The sequence below is a fragment of the Chroicocephalus ridibundus genome, chromosome 1 (assembly GCF_963924245.1).
Source record: "Chroicocephalus ridibundus chromosome 1, bChrRid1.1, whole genome shotgun sequence".
Lineage (NCBI taxonomy): Eukaryota > Metazoa > Chordata > Aves > Charadriiformes > Laridae > Chroicocephalus > Chroicocephalus ridibundus.
Window position 1 is genome coordinate 147,224,831 of NC_086284.1, and position 21,711 is coordinate 147,246,541.

Below are 21,711 nucleotides of genomic sequence, written 5' to 3' on the forward strand. Positions count from 1 at the left end.
ATGCAGCCCAGGATGCAGTTGGCTTTCTGGGCTGCACGCATGCAAGTGCCGGCTCATGTTGAGCTTCTTGTCCACCAGCACTCCCAAGTCCTTCTCCTCAGGGCTGCTCTCAAGCCATTCTCTGCCCAGCCTGTGTTTGTGCCTGGGATTGCCATGACCCAGGTGCAGGACCTTGCACTTGGCCTGGTTGAACCTCATGAGGTTCATGAGGTTATACGATCCACTTTCGCCTCTGAGAAATGTATGAGGTTTGATGTTCCAAATGACAATGGATTTGCACACACTTAAGCCTTTTTTTACATCAGAAAGAAGAAAAAAAAATTAAAGTAATTTAAGCGTACAACTTCCTAGAGGTTAAATTTATTCGTTTGGACCAATTAAGAAAATCTAAATCCCAATTAGTAACAGTTAAAAACCATGTTTGTCATTTCTGGAATAATTAGAGAAGATTTTAAATTTCTAGATAAGAAAGCTGCTCCTCAATGTCTAATGAAACACACTATAAGAAACTGTGACCTTTTAAACAGCCAGAAATTAAAAGATGGCATTAATACTTCCAGAGAAGCTACCAAAAAAACCCAAAGCAAAACAAAGCAATCAAGAACATCTCCTTCAATGTGCTACTTCTGAATACTTCTGCTAAAAACAACTTCTTGTGCCAGATCCAAGACCTTCTTAAGTTATTAATATTCTGCCATCAGCTTCAAAGGGAACAAGATTTGCCTCACAAAATAACCAAGAGAGCTGCAACTATTTACAGGCAACTTAATTTATGGCAGCTTTGGTTGCAACAGCTACAGAATTTAGAAAGACAATTAGCTGTACGCGTAAAGTGTTCTGGTAAGCACCCAATTCAAACACTTTAAAGATAATTAACTCTCCAAATTTTAAATAATCAGGTTGTAAACATTCGGTACTAAAAAAAAAAAAAAAAATGTTCCTCTGAGGAGAACGGGGGTGGGACATCTTTAATATGTATCCAGCATACACATTTAACTATTACACATATAAAAACACATAAAATTTTATACAGAAATTTATTGTGCAAGAATGATTTTCATGCTCATTTACAATGAAATAATTAGTTTTAACAAATATTCATGCCATTGCTTAATTTCAACACTAAGCAGAGTATTTACATTCAAGTTTACACGTTTGTTCAAGTTCCACATATGGTATTGTCAGAATTAAGTAAGAATGCATCTTCAGATCAAAGTTTGCATTTTTTACACTAAAATATCATTGCCTTTCAGACATTTACTGGAAATGACAAATTTCCTTTCTTTGTGGTACCTTCATTTCCCAGCTACTGTACTGGGAAGAAAAAAAAAAAAAAAAAAAAATCAGCATCACAAATATACATCAATCTCTAATTAGCCAGGCATTTCCAACTCGTTAAACAGAAAGGAGGCTGGAGTATACCGCTGTATAACTGACTTTTGGAGGACTGTTTATGTCACCTTTGCAAGACATCGTGCCTTATGAAAATGAACCTCAGGGTAATTCTTTCACAGAATCTTGCACCAAAAAAAAAAAAAAAAAAAAAAAAAATCTGTTTTGGCAATATTGAAGTGAACCTCTTATAACAGCACCAAACACAACTTCGGAACTTTTTGTTCGTTTTTGGTTGTTTTTTTTAACCATGGGGATAACTAGGAACACAGCACCATGATCTGCCACCTTTTTAAAAACAAAAGCAAACAGCAAAAAAAACCTTGAAACATATGCCGTATAGTAGAAATTAAAAAAAAAAAAAAGTAAATCAGCAGTTCACAAACTGCTGTTGAAAAATGTTTGTACTGTGCAGAAATTCAAACTGTGACTTTTTGGTGGTGCTGCTTCTTCCTCTTCACACTCTAGGATCTAAGAGTTCAGACTTCAGCCCACATTTTCTTAGCCTGCACACAAATCTCTTGTGCCTTCGGCAAGGGTTGCTAATACAGGCTTCTCAGTTATCCCCCACCCAACCCCTTCTTGTTTTTTAAACCGAGCTGAGAATCAGCTAACACAATATGCAAACTCAGAAACAGTTCTGAATTACAACTTATCAGTCCTGTTGAACAGCTGAAAAACGCAACAGAATTTTTGTTTCCTTTCACAGTTCCATGCGATGCCTACTATTTTAATCCACACGTTCTATCAGTGCTTCGCCTGCTGACTAGATTTCACAGGGGCATGTAATTCTAACAAAGGGATCAGAGCGTACCTGCCAATATGCTGCCCTGACTATCACATAAAGTTAAAGGACGAAGTATAGCGATTGGCTTGGATTTTGGCTATTAATGTTATGGGGAGATACTGATTTTGAAGATGCAAACCTAAACATTCCCACATTTTAAATAATCTTTATATTTGGCAGACACTATTTCACTTTTTTGTCTTCACGTTGTGACATCTCCTCCAGAACTTGTGGGTTGAGAAGTAACTGTAGAAGGTTGTACTGGTAACATTTCTAACTCAGATTCACGTACGAAGATGACTGCATCGCCACTGACATTTATTAAACACTGAGCCTGAAAAAAAAAAAAAAAAAAAAAAAAGACAATACACAGTTACCGAACATGAAATAATAAAGTATTTCATGTTTACTTATATCTGCTAGATACAACTAGATAGATAATAGAAAAGTCAACGGGGATTAGAGAAGGACAAATTATTAGAATGTATTAGTGAAGCAACCTCTGCCATGTTTCCTTTCACAACCACTCAATTGTGTGATATCAAACACGTAGACAGATTCTCGTAAGACCACCGCAAATGAAGTATCTAGCTAGCTACGCTTGCTTTCACTACTGTTTTGAGCATATTTCATGTACCAAAACAACCACATTCCATTGTTATCTTTACCAATGAACTTTTGTCTCTTTATGTCCAAAATGGAGCATTTTACAGCAGGTATTTTGTTTATTTACTTATTTACTCAGGTATTTTTACATGGGGTTAGGATGAAAATCCTAACATTGCAATACCAGAAAAGCTAAGTAAGTTCAGCACTACTATTCAACTGTGTCCTGCAAATTACTTAATTCTAGTGAACTTAGTATTTTTACCCATTTGGGTATTTATGAAGCACATTCATAATTTTGTGTTAACTCAGGCGCTCAAGAATGCTCTTGGCTTCTTTAAACAAACATTATGACCAGAGATCCAGAAATGTTATGCAGACATGGCTCTACAGGGTTGCTATTTTTTAAATACATAAAATGTGGATTTGTGTCATACTAATCACAATACTGCTGGTATTTCATATCATAAATTACCTGATTTTTGTTTGGATTTTCCATGAAAACACACTGCTTCATTATGTATGAGACAACTGCATTCCCCCCTAAAGCTGCAACATGAGCTCTCACCATTGCAAATACTTCAGCAATAAAAGCATGGAGAAAACCACTGACACCACCCTCCTAAAATGGAAAAAAAAAAAAAAAATATATTTTACATTAGGTATAGCTACAAAATGCTGAATACTTTTCTTACATTTTTATCAGCTGAGTATTTCAGTAAATCCTAAATGGTATACTGTACAGAACTTAAAAGTTATTCACTGTTTAATGGGTCACAGTTAAAAATCAGACCAGTGAAACTTACTGTTTCAGGAAAAGAATCACAAGTAGGTTATTCATTCGTGACTGGAATTATTGGCAGTCAGTATATTACATACAGTCATATTTCTCAGACATTCCTATACCTCTGCAGGAACATATAATATTCCAATGACAGTTGAATAACGACTTTTTCCTTTCATCAGGAAGGATGAAAGAAGGATCATTTTTTTTTGATAACTAGAAAGCAGATAAAGAATCATTTCTCCTGAGGATTAAAAGAGATTTAGACTTCTTGGAAATTACTGGTAAGGAGTGACCACTACCTTTGGTCACTGCCACTTCATGTATGCTAATGATTGTCATTCGTTCTCAACATTCACTAAAGAAATGATCCCTCAAAATACAAAGTAAGCAAGGGACATAGCAGAGACTTGACAAACAAGCTACTCAAGCCTTTTCCCCCCCCCTTGAAGCCCAAAAGAACTTCTAGCCATCCCGTTTAGTGAAGTTTTTTTGACTTGATGGTGCTTGGGGGGCATTTTTACTTCTTTGGTTCCAAGCTAAATAATTTAAATTGCTGCAAAAGGAGGGGAAGGAAAACAATGAAGCACTTTTTTTTCCTAGGCAATCTTTATAAAGAATGTGAGCAACTACGCTGGGGGTGGGGTGGGGTGGGGAACCCAACACACAAAAACCAGGCAACCAACCAAAACAATAAAAATCCACAGAAAAAACTAAGGGACTATCCCGATGAAACAGAGCTCAATATTGGTTTAAAATATCTGTAACATTTCAAAATGAAAGTGAGAGGCAAGACCACTAGACTTCCCACATGTGTGCGCGACACTGGAGAAAATGAAAGAGGTAGGCAGAAGAGGCAGCTAACTAAGCTGAACTTCAACAAATAGGGACTGCCCTCCTATCTACTGGAAAAAGTATAATCTACCCTGAACAGACTGATAAAGATATTAGGAAACATATCTTGCGGATGAAAATTAACAAAAGGCCAGTATAATTTCACCAATCCAGGCATAAAGCATGAATCAAGTCAACTGCCACCAGAAATCAAAATTTCAATACAAGTTTGTCATTCCTCATGAAATTTTGGGTTTGTCCAAGTGTTTTAATTTACAGTAACCGATGGGGAAAAAAAAATCTGAATATTATAAACCTAGTACAGAATTTGATGACAACAGATAACAAAATATTAGAAATATACACCTGTAAACAGCAAAACCCAAGAGCAATGGATAAATTTGACTTAAAATTATCATTAATTTTTGAAGCACGGTATCTGGTATATACTTCAGCTTATGAAAGCGTTCATCGGGCTTCAATATTCTGTAAACTACCATAAGCAAACCATAAAGCAATACAAACAGAAATGCTCCTAATTATTTTTCTGTAGAATCCGAAACACATTGCTCAAGTTGGATACAATGACCACTCTGGTTTGACTCTGTTACAGCCTGAGGGCAACACTGTGCAACTAGCATTAAAACTGGTTTGCAAGTCAGCCCATGCAGCTGATAATAGATTTAAATTAACTGCTGGAAATATCACACTGACAGTACCACAGAAACTGTACAACCGTCCGAAATTCATGGAGGTGTTGTATCTAGAGAGCTCATAACTCATTTTATGAAGGTTGATAATTTTTCTTAAAATCTGCTATGTAATTTTACCAATGTGTAATTAGCAAGAAAGAGCACTGACAAACCAGGCAAGAGGTATGTTCTATTTCTGTGGCCAGAAATTGTAGAAGGATGCAGCTACTTTCCAAAAGGACATGAAAACGGTAAGTAACGTGTCTTGAAGGATTACGCTCATGCTCAGATCTGTTGTCCAGATCCAGCCTGAGGATCATTGTTTGAGTATCACTAGCTACACCCTCTAAGCTGCTTGTGTGGTTACAGGCTGTATGGCATGCTTTTTAGACATTCATCACAGAGAGCTATGTTATGAGAATGCACAGAATGTAATAGTAAAAATCAGCATAATAGTTATATGTCATATGGGAAAGCTTGTATTAACCAATGAATTCTAAAATCCAAATACACTGTGAAAGTTCATCATTGAGCTTGCTAAATGAGAGAAGAATGGATTCTTTTTTTTTTTGGCATTTAAATTAATCTCAGTTTTGGGTTCAAATGATCCCAACTACCACTGTCAGTCAAAGATTTATTTTTTCCAAATAGTTCTGTTTAAGAACTCATTGGTTTAGTGTTATATCTACATTCAACAACAGTGGCAATGGTTAAGTAACCCCTTCCTAACATTGCCAAACACAAAGCAGCTCTATATGCTCTGCGACAAGAGCAGTGCAATGTGACTTACTCCCCATTCAGCACCTACCCTCAAGTGACAAAATCTCTATTCCTTTGCTGTACCATACCTCGGCTCAAACATCTTCAGATACTTACCCTTTGATTATTATTATTATTATTATTATTAACAAAAATTGCTAAACCCTGCTATACAGCTCACCTCACGCAAAGAAGTGGTTTCTCGTATAAAAAACATGTTGATTATCCCAAGATATTTGGTTATTTTTGCCCCAGGTAGAAAAGAAAGAGGTGTCATCTTAACAACTGAGACGGTAGAATTGGCACACGATGGAACAGAACGGTGCTTTAAGTATCCCTCAGCCAATGGACTTGCTTTCTCAAGTGAAGCAGCTGAAAAGATGGGAAAAAAGAAGAGAAAGTAACTATCAAGTAAGATCTATTACAGTTTCTCAAAACACAAAAACTCTTCTTTATGGTTTCCAAATAGCTTGGTGACAACATTCAGCTGCCTGTGATGCTCAGCCATATCACGTGAGAAAGGAAACTATCATGCAATGCATGCAAAAGGAGACAAAAAGCTGAAATGGAATTTATTTGGAAGAGTGGCATTCCTGCAAAGGAAAACATTGAGGCGAGTAGCGGCACATACAACAATCAGTTATAAAGTGAAGGTAAAGAAAAAAGTGCCAACATTTTGAAATACGTATTTTGCCCGAGGAACAAATTATAGGAAGTGTGAAAGTTGTTGTGTTTCCCCAGTGCAGCATTTTCCGTTAAAACAGATATTAATCTCTGCTAATTTAAGCAAGATAGTCAGACCTGTGGCCAAAGAACTACTAAAAAATAACTCACCACTTGCTAATTTAGTGACCATTGCCTTGACTGTCACCTTGGTGATTGCTTCCTGTTTCTCACCAAAAATTTTCCAAGATCATACATACACCTACATCCATGCAGTGTATGTTATATAATTAGTAGGCGTACACATTTATTGATAACTAATTTTTACTAAGTGAACAGAAATACTATATTTTTCTTTTTATGATACTGGTACATAAACCCTATATTAGCTTACACAGACATTAACAATGTCGGCAGTTTTCACACTCAGGTATTCATTCTACATGTGATCTGCAGTACTATTGCTGGTCAGGGAACTCCACTATTCACCACTGGGAAATCAGAGATATGTCTCAGATTATCATAACGTGGTAGAAACAGCCGCCTACTTGTCTTAATTGATCCGCGCCTTATGGTCTGAGCTTTCAGTTTAATGAGCTCTATCCAGCTGTTGCATCTGTCTGCAAAGGAACTGTAATCAATTGACGTTGCTGAAAACACAGACAGAAAAACAAAAGAAAAAACAAAGAAAAAAAAATATGGATGATGTCTCTTGCTCATCTCAATGCTCCTTTTGTGGAAGAAATTATCTGTGTCTGAGAGAGAACAAACATCCCTTTCCAGGTGTGTTTAAAGAAAAAGTTACAGTATAGGTTTGGACTTGTCCAAACCAATGTACCGATTTCTGGTGATGTCCCAGCTGTGAACCAACTGCCTGACTGGGACTTCATCACTGAAAAAACATGCAAATACAGTCATTAATGACTTATGCTAGATTATTATTATTTTTTTAATCTCATTTTAGCTATTAAGTTTGGCTTCTTTAAGTTTATTTAAGCCTTGTTTAATTTTAATTTTCATTGCTATTCTTTTCCTCACGAAGAGCTGCTGATCATGATTTAAACTTCCTGACTATCTTTATCAATATCTAATGTACAGACTGAAAAAAAGGTTTGGTGGTGAGGATAAGAGTCACAAGCTGAAACAACACCTTGGTTTTAAACACAAATGAATTTTCCTCACAAAACACTGTACTTCCCCCAGCATCCCCCCTCCAATACTCCCCCGCCCCTTTATCATTACAATGAGAAGTAGAGTTGTTTCTGCTATGACTTTTGGTATTAGTTGCAGGGGTGTTTGCGTATATCCAAAAAAAAAAAAAAAAAAAGTTCTGCAAACACCGTTTCTTCATTATCCTGAAGAAACGGAAGGAACACATGCTAACTTCAAATTAAGACAAGCAAAAAAGCTCTCTCTCAGGAAACTATTTTTCTGTCAGATAAAGCGATATCAATATATCTGACAGAGACACACTGTTGCTATTAACAAATCTGACTTTCGTAATTCAAAACCACATCAAAATATTATGATATCATTAAGCCACACCAGAGCATGCATTCTCAGTTAACTAGTAAACACTTCCTGGATTAAAACACATCCAAAAAGAGTATACCAATATCCCAAGAATGCTCATTCTGTTCTGGCATATGGCTAAATGAAGTAAACTCACCTCTCTGAGTCGCAGGAATACCTGTGTGGGAACTTGCACCCTCCAGGGCTTCTAGTAAGACAAAATAAATTCCATACAGATAACACATGAGCAGAGCCGTGTAGTACAGCACAACAGCTTTCTTCTTATATAAAAAAATTTGGAGTAAAATATGAGGAAAAAATCTATATATACTATACTATGTACTTTGATAGCACATAATAAATTGGTATAAATCATTAACTTTACTAAATCTGTCTTGCAAATTACAATATGATCATTTACCAAAGATCACTACTGTATAAGGTTGTATAAAAATATTTTTAAAATAACCACCTTACAGAAAAGTATGTAAAGGAAGTATCAATATATTAAATAAGCTGCTAAGTAAACGTAACTACAATGAAGCCTCGAGTGTACTTGTGAAGAAATGACAGACGAAATAATTAGCTAGGTGAGAGCCTCTAAAGTGACGTACAGCACAATATAGAATGTGAGGCACATCAGGAAAAGCGATCTACGCGAACAGGCTACCCTCTACTGGTCATTGCCCATTAGACAAGTAGCACAGTCGAGTAACAGTGAAAAGGCACCAGCCAGAAATTTCTGGATAGCTCCTCTTTTTGGAAATTAATGTTAACAGTATAACAATGTGACCAGTTAGAAGTAACACACACACAAATGCACAAAAATAATAAAAAAACCCCTAAGCAGTAAGAATATCATTGCTGAAACTAAACTGACCTCTGAAAATACAAGTAAATGTGGTAGGCACCCTCCTTTATACAACTTATGCAATGGGCAAAAGAGGGAGCTCTTTAACATTTTAGTAAAAGACCATTTACAATAATTCACAAATACTAGATTTCCTATCACTAGGCATTTTAGCGGGTAGATAATCGAACAATGGAGAAGGAAGTAAAGACAGGTAATTTCAATGAATGACAACCTAATTGCATATACAGTCATAGAAGAACTGTGACAACCATTCTTAAAATGCAGGTGTATCTCAGGTAAAATAAATTTTTCTCAGGTAAAATTAAATTTTTCACTTAAAAAAAATTTGCATCCAATTTTGCTCAGCTGAACAACCAGCATTTCCTAGATAAAGTATTTCCCACCATGAAAACTGTGAGATTAATTATTTGAGGCTGACGATACGTGGAGTTACTTTACATGGGCCATTTACAGAAGCAACACAGTATGAGGCAAGCCTAATTATTAAGTAGTTTATAATTCTTTAAGTTAAATGACATCCAACACACAAAGGTCTGCAGCATTTTCAATACTCTAAATGCAAAGATAGAAGAACTACAGGAAATCTACAAGAGAATCTGTACAGAACGATTAGCCAACCCATCTTATGTGACCCTCAATAAATTTGACTTTAGGAGTGAACATATCCGTTATGCCTAGGTATCAAAGAGTATTTAAAGCATGTGAAAGTACAGGTATTTTAAAGCTACTGCAACAGTGAAAGAGCAGAACTCAAAATCAGTAAAAAACAATAGCTTAGCATTTGTCCATTTAACTGACCTTTCGCTGGTGAGAATGGTTGAGAAGCAAGGGGATCAGAGCAAAGTTCCAATGGAAATTGTAGCTGCTCTTCATTGTCTGTAGATGCTTCAACAAAGAAAACAGACACAATTGATAATTAACCCTCAAAATAAGATTTGCCAGTAATAATAAGCACTACAGATTCCACTTAGTCAGGTCTGACTGAAACAAATTTTTTCAGCATATGCATATAGTGATGCAGTTCTGTATGAACTGTTAGGTGTCTGACTATAAATCCAGCTGCAAAACTGAACAGAACTTGTGCTCTTTTGAACTGGATTTGATTTAGTATTTACAGGAAAAAAACATTAAGTCAAATCATGCATCTTAGATTTGATTCTGCAGTTGGATCCGAGTTAACTCTATGTTATGGCAAAAAGGAACATTTGATTTATTTCATTTAAAAGAAAACGAAGAATTTACTGTTACCATTGAAGAAGTAAGGTATAACTAACGTTTTATAAACATATGGCTCTGTTCTAATACCTAATTCCATTCTTCAGAATGGAGTATCTTCAAAGTTCTGTCTAAATTCCCATATCCAGATTGCAGACATAAATTTCTAGTGCAAGATGGTGCTTCATTAGGAAGATGACATACGCAGATTGCAGCAGTCTCTTCTATTTCTTACATAATGCTATATGCTTCACTGATCTCCAAAAATATTACTGACCTACTTAAGGTGGTTTTTAAGGTTTTTTCCAAGTATTATGAATAATTTATTTTCTGCCTTCTCGAAGTAAGGAGAAAATTTGGTACTTATAAGAACAAGTATTCTCTAATGACTTATACCACATGTTTCAAAATCAATGGAAATGTCGTCATCTGTTACACTAATTCTTTAGAGAAAAACACTCAAAGAAAGATGGTACATGGATAAGGAAACACCAAACATTTTTTCATGCTACAAGTTTGTTGATTACATAAAGGAAATACCTAGGTCTTCATAAGTAACTCATCCTGCTGGAAGTCACACATACGAACTCTAAAAAACTCCATGTTATAACTTTATCATTTTATAGAACCTCCCCTTAAAAATGTGTATATGTAACTGAAATTAAGATGTAGACTCATTAGGTACTGAGGAAAAAAATAGGAAAGAAAAATATTATCTCTTATTTTTACATGCCTCACAACTTTTACCTCTTTGCTGTGATTTTTCTGTAGGGGCTTTGTTGGCTTGCAATGCTTGGTTTTTGTCAAATGTAATTGCAACAGCTGTGACTGCAATCTGCAAATCAGAAATATATGCTGTATTAGGTAACAATCTCTCATGCAATCTGCAAAAATAACTTTGTGAAGAAGACAGCTTTTTCCATAGACAATTAATAGGGGGAAAAAAAATCGCCTAAGCAGACATATTAAAAACCCTTCACAACAGAGCATAAAAGGTAATACTTAAGTCCGTTGTTAGAACATACACCTGACAGTGTTTGTCCCACATTCACATGATTTTGTTCATCAGTTCTTTCCCTCTTTCTTGTTGAGCTGACATAAAAAAGAATCGTAAAACCTCATTATCATTGTATTTGTAAGAGAGAAAGAGATGTTTAATTGAACACAAGAATGATGCTATACTTCTAAAGAAAACATTTTTCGAAATAATGAAGTATATTGCATCATCTTGAAACAGCAAGAAAAAAAAAAATCAGTCAATTATAATGACAGCATACTTAGAAAACCAGTGTGCCATATTCCTGTAATGTATGTGGTAACACCTTTTAATGGATATCTAGTCAGGGCTTTTTGTTTCCTATCTAACTAAAAAGATACACACTATTAAGATGCACTGTACTCATGAAATGCCATGTAGTCCCGTGATTCTCAAAACCGGTGAACTCAATAGGTAATCCTTTTTCTTCACCAAACTTTATGGCCTTAAGTTTTACTTCAGAATTCACCAGACATACTAGTATATCAAATCCTTGCCTAGTTTACTCTGAGCAGCAAACGTTAAATAAAGGCCAAAACTGGCATGCCTACATACTTACCTGAACTAATTCATCCTCTGGTAGAGCAACTGTGAAATTTACATGACAAAGGCAGCAGGGAACCATAGATCGTAGTTTAAAATACAAGCTCTGTTGAATACAAGACATTATTTGTGTTACTCCAAAAAAAAAAAAGGTATGGTTTATTTCAGAGAAATTAAAGATCAAAACTCTTTTCATAGTAAAAATAATCTAATCGTATTAATCTAATCATATCAATAATCACAATAATCTAATCATATTAATTTTTTCTTGAAGAAAAATTACAGGTGTGAAAAGTCAGGATAGAACGCAATCTACTGTGTAGCAGTCTTTATATACACTGCAACAGGTTGCCCAGGGAAGTTGTGGATGCCCCATCCCTGGAAGTGTTCAAGGCCAGGCTGGATGGGGCTTTGAGCAGCCTGGTCTAGTGGGAGGTGTTCCCGCCCAGGGCAGGGGGGTTGTAACTAGATGATCTTCAAGGTCCCTTCCAACCCGAACCATTCTATGATTCTGTGATATCTCCATTTCTAGAGTACGCTACCAGTCAAATGACTCATGCGGAATCAAAAAGCTTTGGAAATCCTTACTATACTAAGAAGGCTGAATCTACACACTTTGTAGTCTAATTCCAAAAAGTAATTATGAAGAAAACAACATTTTCAGTATAGCCTGATTTTATTTTGCTTCCATTTGAACAATTCGAAAAACGTTTGAAATGGGATTCTTACCTTCAACAGATTCTCACAGAGATCGTTAAAGTTCTTATTAAGGGTTTGATTTGTTAGGTTAATGTTGCTTAATCTGGATACTCTTACTGCTGTGAACATCTGAATTAGAAACAAACACACTTTTTTTTTTTTTCAATATATGCCTGCATGTTATATTAAAAACAGAACAAATTCATAAAGAAGGGAAATAATGCAAGGAGAGGGAGGGGGGAAAGTACAGGGAGAAGCATTCAAAGAAAAGGAAAAAAACTGTAGCAACAGTAAGTCAAGTAAAGTGCTTATTACTCATGAAATGTTACAAACAAAAGGGCAAATTTTCTGTGAACTAATGTATACAAGTATATGAACAAGTGATTAAGAAAGATATGAAATATTCTGCATTCTTTTCGCTTCCTTCATAAAGAAGTCATTCTACCTGCTACATATTCTGTTAACTGCTGTTGAAAATTTTATGTTAATTGTGTACAATAATGTACACAATAATGGAATGTCACATACAAAACCACAGGCAAGCCCATCAACCTGAGAGCATGCTGCTGGTACAGTTACATTGTTTTTAGGTTTGAGCTGTGCATCTGCAAAGCAAAGTCTTGCATTGTGCAAATTAGATATAAAAACTCAATTAGATCTGTTTAAACTCTCTATGTAAGACTGAATTGTGTTGTACAAACATGACCAAAGTGTTTAAACTTAATAATAAGTGGAATTTTTCTCTACTCACTGGGTTGGCTTTATCTAATTCTTATTTATCTTAAGCTGTTAATGGTATCATATTCAGTATCTCACGCTAAGTAACAGCCAACAATTTGTTTAACAGGCTTCAAAACCTAGCCAAGCTCTTAAGAATGCCCAAAACCTTAAAGTTCATATTTACTGTAGTTATTTTCTAATTTTTGTGGGTTTTGTATCAGGTTCTCCTTTACATAACAGCATTAAAAAGAAACCCCACAAAGAAACAGGTTCTCATATCCTATTTTTCTTACCAAAATACTACTTTTGTTTCTAACACAAGAGTATCCTTTTAATTTATCTTTAAAAATTAGTTACCTCTAATATATATTTAAATTACTACAGCATAATTCAACACAACTTGGAAAATAAAGTGTTAATTTTCTTTGAATAACCTTACTTGAATTTCTGGTGTCCAGTTATTTATACCAGGCATAATTTCTGTGTTGCAACTGTAAAAACCTGTAAAGAAAATATTGGGGGAAATCTATGTTGCACACTGAAATACAAAAATACTTTAAAAAAAAAAAAAAAACATATATGACCTTACTTAATGTTTTGCAAGTATTTTCCCCTCATGTGTTTTTGAATATTCAATAATACACCAGAAATAAGACCAACATTCAAAAAACAAATGTAGCATCTGAAGAATACAGTGTAACATAGAAAAGAAACACATGCTTTCTGTTATTCATACTGCAGTGAAAAAATGCATAGGAAAGATGGAACTCTAAAATTCTAATTCACTACAGAATTCTTATTCTGAATACTTCTTCAACCCCCAAAAAGCAAGGCCAGAAACGTCATCATGCTGAGGAACATAGAATCTTCATGGTTGGAAAGGACCTTTGAGATCATCGAGTCCAACCATACACACACACACAAAAAAAAAAAAAAACCAACAAACCAAACCAAAACCAAAAAACCCAACCCCTACAATCTCCGCCACTAGAGCATGCCCTGAAGTGCCAAATCTAGACATTTCTTAAATACCTCTAGGGATGGTGACTCAACCACCTCCCTGGGCAGGCTGTTCCAGTGCCTGACCACTCTTTCAGTAAAGTAATTCTTCCTGATATCTAATCTAAACCTCCCCTGCCACAACTTCAGACCATTTCCTCTGGTCCTGTCATTATTCACCTGGGAGAAGAGGCCAACACCCACCTCTCCACAACCTCCTTTCAGGTAGTTGTAGAGGGCAATGAGGTCTCCCCTCAGCCTCCTCTCCTCCAAGCTAAACATGCCCAGCTCCCTCAGCCTCTCCTCATATGACCTGGTCTCCAGACCCCTCACCAGCCTGGTAGCTCTCCTCTGGACCTGCTCCAGCACTTCAATGTCCCTCTTGTACAGAGGGGCCCAGAACTGAACACAGTACTCGAGGTGAGGTCTCACCAGTGCTGCGTACAGAGGCACGATCACTTCCCTGCTCCTGCTGGCCACGCTATTCCTGATAAAATGAGAGAGGCTACAATAGCATGAAATGCAACAGTGACAGCTGCTCCCAATGGAGACTGGGTAGCTCATGTCATCTCATGCTAAGACATTAGTGAGACACGGTCCCTGACTGCTTCATGGAAGCACTCCTTGTGGAACCCACAAAACAAGAAAACTCTTGACTACTTGGTCCTCAGCAGGAACAACCATTCAAAGAAGTTTCTTAGCTCCGATCCAGATACACTTCAGCATTCTTGCAGAATGGGTAAACACCCAAATTCCACTACTGCTCAGCCTAGCTTCTAAGAGACAAACTACGTACGAATAATAAGGAAACTTATTAAAAAGGTGTGACAGGAAAAGCTAAAAAGCTAACCTTTGACAGACAGCTTAGAGATGCTTTAAAGATACTACCTAGAGACTGAGTGCAAATACGTAGCACTTACTAACAAAGACTTCAAAAGACAAAGAAAGAAAAAAGTATAATGACTAAACAGCAGGGTAACGAAAGTTATAAAAAGCAAATAGCACAAAGAAGACTGATACAAAGCAATGACTCACTATTCTTCCCAATATAAGAAAAAGGAAAAAGTAGCTGATCCACACCAAACAAAAGAAGCTGACTCTTCTAAGGGTACAGATCCTGATGCAAAATTCTACGAACACTGAAGATGCGCACGGACTCAAAATGCAAATAGCCAAATGCATAGAAGAGTTTGTCAAAGGCTATTGTTTACAAAGACAGTAACTTTCTTTCAGGATGCTGTTGAACTATGAACTGCTTGCATGCTATTCTGTGGGGTATTTCCCCCCCGGCGCCCCCCTCGCTCTTACATTAATGCAGTGCTTATTCTCATCTGATCCCTATCAGCAAGTAAACATTGAGGGATTCAGTACACACACCCCTATGTTGGGTTCTTAAATAATTTTTAAGCGCAGACAACTTAATGGACATCTCTATTGCAAGCAATGCAGTCCCAACATTTGTATTCATACTGCAAAGTGATTTGATGATATTCGTTTCAAGTCTCGTGACTGAATTTTGAAAATTATTCGCTTTAATCAGTTTTACATTCTCAAGTTGCAACATTTTTTAAGAATACATCTATAAAAGAAACACTGAGATAATTAGAAACTACTCTATTTCTATTATTTTACTTTACTGCCTTCTACAGAAAATGACCAATACTGACTTGGACAAAAATGCTGTGGATGATTTAAGAATTCCAAAACATTTTAGAATTTGCCTTTTTAACAGCAAAGACTACAAATGCAGTGAACACAAAGACTTAAATTGACAATACGGCAGAATCACAAAGCAAGGAAAATACAAATGCACTTGTTGGACTGGACTGCTGGAAGGGCAAATTGCTCACTTTAGATAACATTTTTGGATTATAACACCAATATATCACATTATATGGTTACAAATACTTAAAGACCATTCTGTTGTCTGCACTTCTACTTTCATTGACCCTCAAACCTACCATTCAGCCTAAAAACATTCAGAAACTGCTATAGTAGTAGAAAAGATCCGATTGCTATACCCAAACAAAGAAACAGCAAATTTTCAACAACCTTACGTATCAGTGAGCTACAAAATGCCACACAAATACTGTGTTTACCTCAGCTTTCAATAAGCAACAATCCTGATAAAAGGCTTAATGACTTCTTTTTCACGTGTATATCTGACAAGCTAAACACTTCAAACACTTCAAGAACGTCTCCAGAGGTCCCTTCCAACCCTATGATTCTATGATTCTATGATTCACTGTTACTCTTGAGCTTTTTCTTTTTTTTTTAAATAAAGCCAGTTCTATTTTGTCATTTTGCACAGCCTACAGCATAAATAGGAAAAATGTGGCTTCAACTGTACCAGAAGGTGGTGGAACATCTGTCAGTAAAGAATGTACGTCTTCCATTGCATCTGTATCATCAATCTGGAAAAAGGAATAATTGAGAAAAATCAGGTTGCTGTTCCAGTCGTAAGTCTCAGAAAGATGTAAAAGCTTTGCATCAAGAGATCTATATCTGGCAGCTAAGTTTAGATTTTAAAAAATTATTCCATCAACCAAGACCTCTGAATCTTAACTAGCAGCCTATGATATGCTTAACACTTGAAAAATAGTTCACTTAATTAAACTGTATTAAAAATAAAGCAATGTGCACAGAACACACAGAAACTGCAGTACGTAACACCAGAACGATAAAAAAGAGAATTTTTTGAACAGTTTAAAATGCTGAACAAGGTTCCAGACAACAACTTAAAATTTTTTCCAGCTAAGGACCTTTGCCTACTAGAGCTCTCATAAGGTCTGTATTATACTGATGTGATCGTTCTCTGCCTATTCCAATGACACATACAAATCTTTCCAGGACTTTAAAAACCTTGCTTAGTATTAGTTTTTCCTATCCAAATAAACTCTACTCCATCCAGTCTTCAAAGACTTTTGTTATGTTAGATCAGACTGAGAGGATAGCTGCCCTGCTAACTTCTGTAAGTATTTGTGTTGTGTCTTTAGGTTCATTCTGCCTTACTGATCAGCAAGAGATCCATGTTTAACTTCCAACATTTTCTAATCAAGTATTTTGAAAATTGTTTATATTTTCACTCCAGTATTAAGGGCTCTCTGCCAGGTATTGTTTCTCCTTCTTCCTCCCAAAGTAAGAGGAGGAGTCTTCTCCCCCTGGCCCCCAGAAAAAAATATAGACAGCCATGACTGCTTTCCCAGCATCTTTTAGCATTTCCTCACCACAGAGAATTTTTTACCACTTTTTCTTAGACATTCCCAGTGAACAATGATTTTACTCTTGAAAGGTCAGAGTCAGGAGCTTCACTAAAGCTCCTGGAATATTGTTTCTGATACCCAATTTCTCAACAAAGACAGTAGTAAGTGGTTCCACAGATTAAAAGTCCTTTTTTCTATAAATAAAGATTGAACTACCAAAACACAGGAATGCATATTCTAGGACCAACACATTCACATAATGTAAACCAGTAAAGGACAGTCCTTAAACATCACATCTTTCTTGCTAACTTTATCACCATTTATAATGTATTATATGGTACACTACAGTGTACTTACATTTCTCCCTTCCACATGGGGATCTCCTCCTATCCCCAAGTGCATATACTACAGTTAATAAACAAGGTAGAAGGAAGAATTCTCCAAAACTACAAAAACAAGAGATGAACACTGCTTGCACTATATAATGCAGTCCTCAATTATTGGATCCTTGCTTATAATGTATCAAGCTTCTTTAGGAGGCAACAGGACAGAAGTATGATGAGCTTTTATTATTCTCTCTCTCTTTTATTTGACAGCCTTTAGAAGTGAAATGGAGGCTGGGCTTATGTTTTTCTGGTATTTTTCATAACTTGGCCACAGGGTCTCTTGCAGTAGAACAGTCTTTGGGTTGGGGGTTTTTTGTGCCTTACACAACCCTCTCTTTTTTACAAAGGCATTCGACCCCTTTTTGCATTTATCAAAGTATTTTCTGATCGGCTCATGCATTTCAATACAGTGCCTCGGCATCTATCATAACTTTTGTTTTGAAGATACAATTCCAATCCCGTCAGTCTACACAGCTGATGATATTAAAACAAAAACCTGTTAAGACCAGCTGCAAAAAATACTTGATGAAAACTGACCTCATTTCTTTTTAAAGCGAGAGTTAACTAGCATCAAAGTTACTTCTAGCGACTTCCCAATTTACTTACTTTGATACTAGTATACCTGTAATGCACCGGAGAGCAAAAATGTACTCAAAGAGCAGAAGGACCAACCAATCTCAATTTATTACACCAACCCCTCCCAACCTGTTATTTTTTTCACTCTCCTTTCTTACCTCTGTTTTCAAACAAACTGCTGTTACAGCACTCTCTCACTCTCCCTATCTACAACCTTTCTTCCAGATTATTTTCTATGAAAACAGTGATTTGTGAAGAGTAACATAAAGGAAAGTCTTGAACATACCTTACGCTGCAATTACAGGCTCTAATTTAATTAAATTGTTTCCTTTTTCTTAGTCTAGGACAGGTATTTGTAATACCTGCATCTACAAGAAGATGATCAAAACTCTAGCCTTCTTTAGTACTTGTCTCCTTTCCTTCAAACTGTACAATGTTAAAAATCACATCTTTGAATTTTAGTGAATAAAGAGGTAAAAGAAATGTATGTTCTTTATCTACAGGTGTTGTACTTGTTTCTAGTTGTAGCTGTAGAAAGAATTAGAAAGTGTTCTCTGAAGTCGTAAATTCTTTAACTCTGAAAAGCATCAGCTGAAATTTAGAAAAGCAAAGTCTTCTTTTATGTGCTCTCTTGACGCTTGTGTTTTTTTGAATGCTTTGAATACTACCCGTTCTGGAAAATAATAATTCTGAATATCCAACTACAACACTAAAAGCTTTGACACAGGAAGAATATACGAGCTTTTTCTTTGCTAAATATGAAGTGTGACAACACAGAACCTTAATGTATACAAAAATTTATGTTTTGGATCAGTCATGACAGCTACTTGAAGTAGGCAGAAGGGCATCTCTTAACAGCTCTTAGTTACTATTCTAGACATTGCTACATGTTCATGAATAGCAGGGCAATCTTTTTTCAGATATGTCCCTAGGCATAATATAGCTATGCTTTAAGCAAACAGAGTAAGAAAAAGAGAAACAATGCAAAATCCAATACATTTTTTTACTGATACAAAATGGAAAAAATTATATACAATTTAAGAACTGTCTTTGGAGATAAGTAAGAAAACTTTTCTCCATTCTTTTAATCTATATTTAAGAAGAAGTATGAAAATGAGTACTGAAAATATTTATCACCTCCAAGACAAAAGCATCCTTTTTCCCATGTGAAAGGTCTAGCTCTGTAACTTCATCAGAGCTTTCCGACTGAGATCTTAATAACCTGGAACGTTGTCTTGGCTCTGGAATGGGAGACCCAATGACTTCTTCAGGTAGCTCCTAAAAAGGATATAAAAATCAACAGTTGTTCTATGTAGCTTAGAAGTAACTTCATTTACAAGCAATTTGATAACAGTTCCAAGAATCAGTGCATTCTGAAAATTTTACTGAGAAATAAATCTAAAATAAGTACAAAATGATTGATATGTGGCTTAAGAGATCTGAAAATTCCAACAGGTTCCCAAAATACAGTGAAAAGAATCTAGAATCTCTATTAAAACACAGCTTATGTTCTGAATGATTCAGTCAATAAGAATTCATGGATATACATGGTGTATATTTGTTTGACTCAGAATGCTTTATTTTTAAGAATATAAAAGCTTTACTTACTGGAGGATTAATCTCATAAAGTTCCTTGTTTTTTGCTATCGTATCATTTATTTTCTTTTGCATGTGAGATATATGCTGCTCGTAGGTGCCATCATTTGGAGTCTTCCCAGCAATCTGAATACCACCAGGTGTTGGCAAAGCTGCTAGGTACACACCTGTTGCAGACTTTTAGAAGTCATTAAGAAAAGTGACAATTACAAAAACATGTCCTCCTAATATTTTCATATCAAGTTTTCCATAATGCTTATGCTATAACAGACAGGATTGTGATGTGCACATTACAGCCTGTCCTCTTCCCATAATAAATGGATCTCACTCTGCTGTTCACTTATGGGAAAAAAACCCCACTATCCTTTTAATAAATTCTCTCCTTTTCATGGGTCTCTTCCGCATCAGAGCTCTTCACTTACCTAAAAGTTCCAAGCAAAGTATGAATTAAAACCTCTGCCCTAGTCTATTTTGCAAAGGCAAGTGATGGCTTCAAGGATTTAAAACTCGGCCAAACCATTTACAGTATCACTGTAAGTTGTGACAATCCTATTTCTATTTACAGAAAACAGATCATCAGCTCAGACAAAAAAAAAACATTCAAGCTTGTCAACATTACCCAAGCATCCTCTTATACTGATGCTGGAAGAAGGAGCATACTTCACTATTCCAACCCCACATGACAGAATGAGGTTAGAAAATATTGTTAACGAACATTTTTTTTACTATCTCTAAGACGTTTCCAAGTTATCGTCTATTTCTTCAGCACCGCCAAAGAAGAGGCAACAGACCTTTCTTTTGTTGGCAACTAACCAAAAAGATTTATTGAGAAACTTGACCTTATTTGTCATGGAACTGTAATGCAATTTGAGAAACAGGGGTCTCTTTGACAGGGCCTTTAAGAACACAATCATTTTTCTATAATTTATGCTATTAAGCCACTTAAAGTTTCTTTTCCTCCCTTTCTAATAAACTTGTCTTTTAACAGATTTTCTAGATACTTGAATCTACATTTTCTGGTGCTGAAAGATAGTCTGTCCTAATTTGTCAGCAATTAGACACCTCATTCATGCCTTTTCTCACTTCATTTATTCTTAAAATGACATTTTAATATCTCTAGTTACTCTGAATTCCACAACACTTGTATGTCTTTCTGTCCTGAAAAAATACTGTAAGAAAGCGAAAGAATCCGAGATTAAAACTGTACTTACTGCCAACCCCATTAGCATATTTTCACCCACAGTGATCTGAATTCTCAGCCCAAACAGAGCATTCATTCCTCTCAGCTTAAGTTTATTCATCAGTTGTGTGTGCACTTCATATTCCATAAATGGCAAAAGATTACTGATAGATGTCGCATTTGCTTCAGCTTGAGCTTTCTTCTTTAGACGGCACAACCTGACAATATAAAACAGTACATGACATCAGCAGATAAACAGTTTTAATGGACTGCTGAAGACTGAAAGTGATCACAGGGTATTTTGATTTTTCCCCTCATTCTATAACCTAATACAAACAGTTTCTTTTTAATGTATTTTAAAATCCTGTAAAATACTAAATTCCCATCAGGAAGATGGGAATTTAAAACAGAACAATACATAACCTTCACAAACATTCAAAAATATTCCCTATCAGAGCAGAATACAAAAATTACAAATACTGTATTTTTGTAAATCACTGAGTGAAGTCAATGAAAGAAAGCAAGCCTCCTTTCTTAAAACACGCTTAAGGACTATTATCAGACAGAAACAACATGCATCACATGGGGGTTTTATCATAATAGGCTGACAGCACCAAATAACTACACAATGTAAAGAAGTTTTCTACAGATTCCA

The 21,711-nt window shown here is 35.8% G+C and overlaps 1 protein-coding gene across 25 annotated transcripts in view; it reads right to left on the reverse strand.

The window, feature by feature from the left end:
• Positions 1-950: 950 nt before the first annotated feature.
• C2CD5 (C2 calcium dependent domain containing 5) overlaps positions 951-21,711 on the reverse strand; it is a 76,660-nt gene continuing 55,899 nt past the window's right edge. For 18 of the 25 annotated variants that reach the window (XM_063357782.1, XM_063357773.1, XM_063357818.1 and 15 more), the window contains 14 exons: positions 21,088-21,274; positions 19,889-20,053; positions 19,418-19,558; positions 16,466-16,529; positions 13,556-13,617; positions 12,427-12,525; positions 11,714-11,803; positions 10,866-10,953; positions 9,702-9,788; positions 8,187-8,237; positions 7,066-7,167; positions 6,036-6,226; positions 3,261-3,407; positions 951-2,513 (listed from right to left, as the gene is read on the reverse strand). In XM_063357782.1, coding sequence (XP_063213852.1) covers positions 2,382-2,513; positions 3,261-3,407; positions 6,036-6,226; positions 7,066-7,167; positions 8,187-8,237; positions 9,702-9,788; positions 10,866-10,953; positions 11,714-11,803; positions 12,427-12,525; positions 13,556-13,617; positions 16,466-16,529; positions 19,418-19,558; positions 19,889-20,053; positions 21,088-21,274 — 1,606 coding nt within the window. In that variant the 3' untranslated portion in view covers positions 951-2,381. The remainder of the gene's footprint in view (positions 2,514-3,260; positions 3,408-6,035; positions 6,227-7,065; positions 7,168-8,186; positions 8,238-9,701; positions 9,789-10,865; positions 10,954-11,713; positions 11,804-12,426; positions 12,526-13,555; positions 13,618-16,465; positions 16,530-19,417; positions 19,559-19,888; positions 20,054-21,087; positions 21,275-21,711) is intronic. The other 7 variants (XM_063357790.1, XM_063357944.1, XM_063357955.1 and 4 more) reach the window with 2 other exon arrangements.